This window comes from Nicotiana attenuata, unplaced genomic scaffold, assembly GCF_001879085.1.
Source record: "Nicotiana attenuata strain UT unplaced genomic scaffold, NIATTr2, whole genome shotgun sequence".
In the NCBI taxonomy this organism is placed as follows: Eukaryota; Viridiplantae; Streptophyta; class Magnoliopsida; order Solanales; family Solanaceae; genus Nicotiana; species Nicotiana attenuata.
In genome coordinates, this window is record NW_017670461.1 from 97,609 (window position 1) to 107,001 (window position 9,393).

At 34.8% G+C, this 9,393-nt stretch overlaps 1 protein-coding gene across 3 annotated transcripts; it reads right to left on the reverse strand.

Annotated features, from left to right (window-relative positions):
* Positions 1 to 2,851: 2,851 nt before the first annotated feature.
* Positions 2,852 to 5,673, reverse strand: LOC109239772 (manganese-dependent ADP-ribose/CDP-alcohol diphosphatase-like). Of its 3 annotated transcripts, none has more exons than XM_019406361.1 (2): positions 5,536 to 5,673; positions 2,852 to 4,181 (listed from the first exon to the last, which is right to left on the reverse strand). In XM_019406361.1, exon 2 carries the CDS (start codon positions 4,128 to 4,130, stop codon positions 3,171 to 3,173), a length of 960 nt encoding a protein of 319 aa, XP_019261906.1. In that variant the 5' UTR covers positions 4,131 to 4,181; positions 5,536 to 5,673; the 3' UTR covers positions 2,852 to 3,170. The 3 variants fall into 3 exon arrangements, with proteins under 3 accessions (XP_019261906.1, XP_019261903.1, XP_019261905.1); XM_019406358.1 differs by having other exon boundaries at positions 2,852 to 4,141; positions 5,536 to 5,672; XM_019406360.1 differs by lacking the exon at positions 5,536 to 5,673 and adding an exon at positions 5,358 to 5,522 and having other exon boundaries at positions 2,852 to 4,141.
* Positions 5,674 to 9,393: the final 3,720 nt, after the last annotated feature.

The window sequence follows — 9,393 nt, forward strand, 5'->3', positions numbered from 1 at the left end:
TTAGGTGGAGAAGGAGAGAGAGAGAGGGGCGGCAGTGGTGGTGGCCGACGAGCAGTGGGCGGCGAGCAAGGGGGCAGTGGTGGCGCGGGGTGGGGGATGGGATTTGGGTGAGTGAAATAGAGAAGGGGAGGGAAAGAGAGAGTTCGGGAAATTTTGGGGAAGGAAATAAGAGAAATGGGGGGGAAACCCGTTTTTGTCTCTAGAATTAGGAAAAGCGACCAACTTTGGTCGCTATTTTTGGTCTGTAAATAAGTTTTGACCATTTGACCAAAAATAGCGACCAACGTTGGTCGCTATTTAAAAAAAACTCAAAATAGCGACCAAAATTGGTCGCTATTTTAAAAAAATAAATTAAATTGTTTTTTTATTTTTTGGTTTTTAAATATTATAAGCTATAAAAAAAATTATTTTTAGCTATAAATATTTATTTTATTTAGCTACAATTATTATAAATAATTATTAACTATGTAATTACTTTTAATAGATTATAATAGCATCTATGTAAAGTAATTTTTTAAGTTATATTTAAGTATATGAGTAATTTCATACACACGCATAAACTATATTGTAATTTTAATTAATATTATTATATTAATTGATATAATAGTATTCATTATTTGTATTATAACAGAGTTAATGAATTACATTCATTCATCACTAGGTTATAAGTCGATGAATCAATTTACAAGTGTTTAAATCCCTAAAATAACCCGACCATGTGTTACTAGCGCTTCATGTTCTAATATATATATATATATAGACACAAACACACAGACACTCCACTGTAATACTATAACGTATATATAACTTGTTATAGTATATGTTAGTGTGTATATATCTATAACACACACACTTCGTGCAGCTTTAACTACATATATAGCATGTTATAGTATATGATATTGTATTCATTATTTGTATTATAACAGAGTTAATGAATTAGATTCTTCAAACTTAGTGAAAGTCACCAATACTCTAATTGTTGGAACAACCGGAATAGCTACCTGATACATAGAAAGGGATTCTCGGTAGAGTGAAACTTAACCCATATGCATTAATATCAAACAATGCACGTTCCTTGTGCATGTATATATGAGAGATCTAAGACCTTTTAACAATTAATGTAATTTCTACTGAGAGTTGACAATTCATGTCAAACAGATGTCGGAAGGAAAGAGATGACCAGCATTAGAAGTAGGAGACCAAAGTTACAAAATTGAGGTCTCTAGCACGAGAAATTGTCGATGATTGCAGAAAAATAAGGAAAGAGAATAGGAGGAAAAAAAAAGGAAAAGGGTGCAACTAAATCCCTTGATCGAAGGCACTAATAATGGATTGGGAGGCTTTTAAGGTGGAATGTATATATTTTGTAAACAAAACTTGTTTAGGTCGGGTAAATAACAAAATATGAATATTTTTTATAATAAAGTTTCAAATATGTAAAAATTTATTGTACACCAGTTTTTGTCAATACGAGGAAGCGGAATACTGGACCAAGATCTTACCGCTTCTTAGGTTAATGGACTCAATTCAGTTGAGCGAAACGCATATAAGTAAACTTGCCAAACAAAGGAGGACGAATTTTTATTTTTATTTTTTGTAAAAAGAACACGAAAACTACACTTTGCACATTTAAAAGCCAGCATGTATACTAGAAGATCGGCGGTGTAATTTAAGTTAGTAAAAGAATTATTACACTATCGGGTCACTTAAAAGATACGAATAACTTCAATAATAGATGGAATAAATAACCTAAAAAAATAAAATAATCAACCTGTCACGACAAATTAAATTGCACTGATAGTATAAAAATCACTTATAGTGGGCAGTGTATGTAAGTTAAAGGGAAACTTACACAAATGTCCCAAATAAATCTCAACTTACCAACCTCTAGCCATTAGTCATAGACTTACCAAAATAGCCAACAAAAATTGAAAAACCAAATAATAGGGTTCTTTCTCTCAAAGAATCACATGCAAAAATCACCTTCCATATTTTTAAGCGTGATTAGCAACATTAGATACAATACGGAAAGGAAATTTCATGGATGGGGTAGCAAATAAGGTGATGAAATACAAAAATCTATACAATATTCCAAAAATCTAAACAAAAAAGGAACTTTTTCAATGGGTATAGTTGAAATTCATTGAAAATATATAGATAAGTCAATATACAAAATTTGAGAAAGATTGGAGGTGATTTGGACTGGTTTTGTATCAAAATTCGTAATTAAATCGAGTTCAAAAAAGTCTTCTGCGACACATGTATCAAACATGTATCACGCATGTATCACACACACAGGTATACATGGATATACATGTGATACACAATTGATACAAATATGATACATATGTGATACACAAATGATACACAGTGTGATACACATATCATTTTTTTCATGTTCAGCTTTTACTTCGAATTTTCAATTCAAACCACCTCAAAACTTCACCAAATCATCCCAAAACTGAGATTCAAGCTCCTTAAGTTGTGCCCAATTTATTCTAATAACACCCACTCAAAACAAAGCAAAAATTTGATATTTTTTGCTACAAATAGCTAATTGGCTAATTTGGCTAATATTAGTAATATTTTATCAATTGGCCAGTTTTTGTAATGAACTACTTATAAATGGACATAGCTGGTAATTTCCCCTAAGTTAAATCCTTAAGTTATTAGCAGCCGCTATTAGGAGAAGCCCATCAGCACTACAACATAAAGCCCAAATACTTTAACTAGAACAGGGCAAAATTCATTGCACAAATTTTCCAAGAAGCTCAAGATAGTGATACCTTCTATCATATGATATTTACTCTAGATTCAATAGTGGATACAACAACTGTACAGAGAGCTCAAGGGCAGATTTTCTTTCCATCAAATTCAAACAAGATACAACTATTTTTAGATTATAAGATAAATAAATAAAAACATTTTTCCAAATTTAACTCTCTTTTTCTTCGACTTCCCGAATTAACTCTGTACTTACTGAAATGCAGTATCAAAACTAGAAATGCTTGTTTTTCATTGTCCATTATGTACCTCAACAAGAAATGGCTGCAATATGTAAGGGAATTTACACAAAAAACCCGGTCCCTTCTGCATTTTGTGAAGAACAAGTATACTTATCATAGATAAACTTTATATCCTGTTACTTTTTTGGTAGACAAAAGAATAGTTTAGTGACCAAAAACCATTTCTGTGCTCCTCATTCTATCAGTACCTAAAAGTGATAATCTATCGTCGAACACATTAATGCGTCCAAAAGCATAAGTTCCGGGAGGGCACTCGAGAGCTGCTTCAAGGATCCGATGATGTACGCCATGAGAGTCAACCGAATGTCCACCTTTATGGTCATGTCCAGCAAGACAGACCTTCACACAATTGTAGCGATGTATCACAGCCATCACTTCATCGTAATTCCACAATAATGCTGCAAAAGATGATGCTGCAGGATCTAAAGGCAGATGGCAACACACTACTACATTTTGATTCAACTTTGTTGCTTCCTCAAGGACATTATCCAGCCATTTCAACTGTGCTTTCCCAACACCTCCGTTGAACATGAGAAACCTCCTCTCACATCCCACAAGTCCATCCGGATTGTTTTTGTCTGAATTCGGGTTTTTCTCCTCAAGAATTTTAAGGGCCTCCAATGTATTTGGGTGATCCTTAGCCCAGCCAATGGCACTGATATCGTAACCATCAAGGATAACAAATCTGTATTCTGGAATTGGAGAAAATTCAAAATAGGCATGATAATCAGGGCCAGGAATTCTAAGTAAAGGAAGCAACTTCTCCCGAGGGAGATTGTAAAGGCAGTGATTTCCAATCAAGTGATAAACGGGGCCATTGAACTTATCAAATTCGTTAACGATCTTCTTTACAGTGATCATTGACTGGTCCTTGGGACAAAAACCATCAACTATGTCTCCACAATTAATCACAAATTTAGGCTTTTCTTGATTCCATTCCTGAACTGCCTTCTGTAATACGCGAACACTGTGCCGATAATATCTAGGGACACCAAGGAATGAATGGCCATCAGGTATATCAGCATACTGGACATCTGATATGACCCCAAATGAGAGAAGTGGCTGCTTCGCGTCTGAACACACAAGACCATTTGCAGATCCCATTGCCTACCACCCTATTAATTAGTAAGGATCAACTGTCCATTAAGTAATACACTGAAAGTAAAGTAACACACTCTTAAAGAACAACATGAGAGATACAGTTCTCCATTATGTAATTAGTGCAATACAAATAGTTCTCTATTGTAAGTGAGAAAGCAAAAGGCAACTAAGAAACATATAAAATAACATAATGACAAATTCGGGAGAGAGATCCATTTTACTAAGTAGCAATTTTTGTTATCCAAAGCACATTACATACAGAAAGAAGGAATAAATAATCATTTCACTCTTCAGTTTGGTCCACATGATGAACTCCCTCCAGTGGTGGATAGTTCTTACAATCTTCATCTATCTTTACTAGTTCAGTCGCTCTATTAGAAGCCGAAGCAGTCATTCAATACTCAATTTTCATCATTTCAAAGAAAACTGGAGTTATGCAAAGAAGATGGATTCTGGAGTTTGTTTCTATGTTTGTGTGAGTGTGTGTTCCTATAAAACAATTGCTTCATGCAAAAAAATAAGGTTTGCCAACGTGAATTCATAGTGGTCTTCAAAATCCCACCTCTGATGAGAAAGAAGACAAAGGCTCCTTGATTTCTTTCTCAACATACTTAATTCCTAAGCTTTGCTATGGAATCCCATCTTTCAATGCAGTTCCAAATTTAAGGGGAAAAACCAAAAAACATAACATCCATATGGTTTCTTTTATAGGCAATTTACAAGTTTGGTTAACCTAAATTAACAATGAGAAGCAGGTCAAGTCAACAGGATGGGTGATTTGTTAACTTGAATTTGGAGCATTCTTATTAGAATCTTTAGCCAAGCCTTAACAAGTATGCCCTATCTGAATTATAAGGAATCAAGATAACATATATATGTATATATATATAGAAGCGAACTTGAGGGTGCTATATCTTCAAGTTACCCTTTGATTCAATCAACTATGCTTCAATCCTAAATTAGCTATATGAAGCCTGTATATCCATTATATTCCGTTCTATCCAGGTTCAAAATTTAGACTATTTTACGTTGTGAATCTCACATAGGCAGAGTAACGAGTTCCCCTTTACCTTTTAGTAATTTTTTTCTATTATCAACATATTTTATCTAAAACCAATTGCTTCAAAGTTTTCCACAAATGATACTAATGGAAAAGAAAGATGACAACATAGACAAACTTTTGCAGCAACAACAACGCATGCATATAAAGATATAAGCTTTTTGTCTTACCAATCAACAATGTTCAGCAGCAAAAGTTGATCTTTATTCAAGACATGACATGGGTTTGATCAAAGTCAGAATCTTTATAAATAATTTGGTCGTTTGCAATGAAATCAAAACGAGGTCATGGAATCGAGATGATGAATAATTGTAAGACGATAAGGGCAGAAAGAGGAATTTTACGTACCCGAATTGCCTGTATTTGTCTACAAGGAAACCTTAACACATCTGTAAATTGACGAGCAACTACCACAACAACGTAGGCGCTGTAACTAAATTGGTCAGAAAGTATAAATAATAGGACCTCAGGTTAGAAAAGGTTGGATTCTAGTAATTTCTAAAGGACCCTCCTCCTTGTTTTCCTTTTCTTTTCCAATTTAACTTCTAGTCACTAATAATGTAAAAAAAAAAAAAAAATTATGTAATTGGAATACCTAAAAAACTAATTAGGCAATTGTTAATAGGAAATAGGAACTGGTAAATTGAAAGGTACACTAACCTATTATAACTGATATTGTACTGAGTGTAAAAGTCATTTGCATTGTGAGTATACATAACGTGAATCCTTTTTTTTTTTTAATGTATTTAACATGAAAGTAAGGAAAACTTAACATAATAAAGTCATTGAAATACAAACTCATGATTGTGTAATTCAATTTGTGATTGCACAATTAACCATTAGGGATAACATAAACGAGAGATCTTTTCTTTCTTAAGTATATGTGTGGCACTCAATTTTAAATTATGATATCTAGCCATTGGTTGTTTAAAGAGTAAAAGTATATTCTAAATATATACTCTGACACTATAATTTGTATTATAATATTTTAACCAATTAATTATCTTCTTCAAGACAAGGGCGTCCTACGCATATTAAATGTTATACAGTTAGTGTTATTGTCACGGAACCAAATTTCCACCTTAAGATATCGTGATGATACATAATCTGTAAGAATAGGTAAACCTAAATGATTTAACAAAAATAACAATTCAAAAATCAACTTAAACTAGAAATCTATCATAATAAAGTTAAACAGTACGTTTGTTAATAACGCTCAAAACCTGGTGGAACCGAGTCATAAGCTCTAAATAATCTCTAAATACAATATTGTTTTGAACGGGAAATAAACAGTAATACTACTAAAACTAGAAGGTGACTCCGAGGCCTGCGTACGTCGAGCAGGTGTACCTTGAAGTCTCCGGAGATAATTGGTCAATCACTGGCGTCCAACACGAACGGATGTACCAGGATCTGCACAAGCGTAGCATGAGTACACCACAACGGTACCCAGTAAGTATCAAGCCTAACCTCGGTAGAGTAGTGACGAGGCGGGGGTCAAGACACCTACTAAGACAAAAATGAACTGAATAGAGTATAATTTAGTCTAATAAAGAAAAGCAAGGAAATGAATGACAACAAGGCAGTACAATAATGTAGGCGAACAATGAAAATTAAGGAAATAAAGGCAACAAGGAGTGAACACATGATAAGCACAACAAGTAATCAAATACGGGAAAATACAAGATAAATGTATAAATAACAAAAACCGATCAACTAATAAGCCTTTATAACATAGAATGTACAACAAGAATCACAATCGAGGCACCATATCTCTTAAAGCATGCAAGAATAAAATTGACAATAAAATATGGAATAATGAATAATAACTTTAATTAAGTGCTTATAAGAATCCTAAGAGTCTAATCCGATCAAATAAAACAAATAAGCCTGTGTACAAACTCGTCACCTCATGTACACGTCTTTCACATACTTCAATTAGCACACTCAACCCAAATCCTAAAGGGTATCTTCCCCACATAAAGTTAGACAAGATACTTACCTCGACTAGGTGATGATAGGCTATAATTACATATTTTAGTCGATTATTACACTCTAATTTACTGCACTTTAGTTGAGTTTGCGCTTTAATCGCTAGTGTTTTGCGCTAACGGTGTGTTTTATGCCTTGTAGCTGTGATTCCGAGCTATATAGATGTTATGAAATGTATTTAAGTGATTTGAAGCTTTGAAGTCTGAGTAAAAGCTCAAGGAATTAAGCCGGGATCGTGTTCGGGGGTCAAATTTGATAGTTGAGAACAAACGAAGACTCGATGAGGTATATTGCGCACTGTCTAGTAAATTGGACATAACGTTTTGCTCAGAACTCCATTTTGGCTCCACAATATATGGTTGGAAAGCTAACTCAAAGGGCTACAACTTTCATGTTTTACGTTTTTCCAAATTCCAAACGGAACAGGGTAAAAAACCGCGGTTCCACCGCGACCGCGGCAGAACCGCGGTAGAAGATGGTCGCGGACAACTGAAGAATCAGAGGGCATGTTTGGCCACGGTTCCACCGCGACCGCGGCAAAACCGCGGCAGGAGGCGGAAATTTCAGGGACTTATGTGCAAAACACGGTATTTTAAGCCCTAAATCCTATATTAAACCAAGGAAGTCGGCCAAGAAAGGACACATGATAGATTTGAGACACAAATTAGACCTAAGGAGGCAGGAGACACTACTTTAGGGTTAGATAACACCCTTGGAGGCAAGAACACATTGGGAGCAAGGCGGAGAATTCTTCTACGAGTTTTTCCTTCCTCTTCCTATTTTTCATTGTTGGTTATGACTTTTAGTATTGTAGTTTTACATACTATTATGAATAGCTAATTTGTTATCTAGAGTTTTGATAGAACCTTTTGTAGGATAAATTCTTGTTATATTTTTCTATAATTGAGCCATAGCTTTTCTCTATTTGTTCAACTACGTTTATATTGTGGTTGATTGAAGAGCTCTCAATTAGCTGTGCCTATTTAGTATGCATAACTCGGGAGAGAGTGCATATTTAGGTAATTGTTGAACACCACCACTCCCAGAGTATATGAGGGATCAATAACCGAGGGTTTAAAGGCGGGATTAGGGATAACAAAGCCTTGGGTGCGATCTGAAGTGAGCTGTATTAAAAGCCAGCTAGCGTAGGTTGGGAGAGTGCATCTAGTAAATTATCGTAATTACTCGGGAGAGATTTACGGTAATAAGAGTGCTCATGATCGGTAGAGAATACTTAGGCGAAACTATAGAAGACATAGCGGGAAGGATTCCGACAATTGGGAAAATCAAAACTCTAGACCTCCTTAATCTTTTCTCTAATCCTCAGTATCGTTAGTTGTTAATTTACTATTTTAATTTGTTAGTTAATTAGTTAAACAGAAGAATCTTAATATCTATAAGTTAGGAATTGTTCAAGCTTGTCTTCTTGGTGATAGTGAACAGCTGTAGCTAAACCTTAGTTCTCTGTGGGATTCGACTCCGGACTTGTAAACCGGATTATATTTGCAACGACCGCATTGTCCTTTTTATAAGGCATAGTTGGGCGTGATCAAATTTTGGCGCCGTTGCCGGGGAACTAATGGTGTAGTTGTAGGTGTACATATTGCTAGGTTTCAAGTTTGAACTTTTATTTTATTATTTGATTTTTTTTATTTTTTTATTTTAGTTTTATTTGTTTATTTGAGAAACATGACATCATGGAATTATGAGAATTTTGTTGTTGGTAATTCTACTTTTGATCCTCCTTATGCATATTGTGAAGGAAACCACCCAGGGCAAAATTATCAAAATATTCCTGAGAGCGAGTTTTATGCACCAACTCAATCTTATGTGTGGAATGTGTGTGATATGTGTGGTGGTCAAGATGGTCACTTTCACGGTTGTGCTTATATTTCTTACCTTCCCCCAACCCCTTACTTTGATGGTTCTTCTTTTTCTGGTGAAGTTAATAGGAACAAAGAACCTAGGGAAGCTGACCTAAAGAAGCTCGAAGATATGTTAAAGTGCATTTTGGAACAACAGAGTAAATTACTACTGCGGATAGAAAGGCAGGAGGAAACTATTCACAACTTGAAAGTTCACATGAGTCAACTGGTTGAAGTTTTTAATGCTCAACAAGCCAATATTGTGAATAGTATCCAAGAAGAGCGTGAATTAGATACAAAAATTGATGAGCTAGAGGAGGAGGCTAGAGTAGAACACCAACAATCAATC

Excerpts from the sequence above, each read along its gene's own strand:
- LOC109239772 (XM_019406361.1), bottom strand. The coding sequence starts at position 4,130 with ATGGGATCTGCAAATGGTCTTGTGTGTTCAGACGCGAAGCAGCCACTT.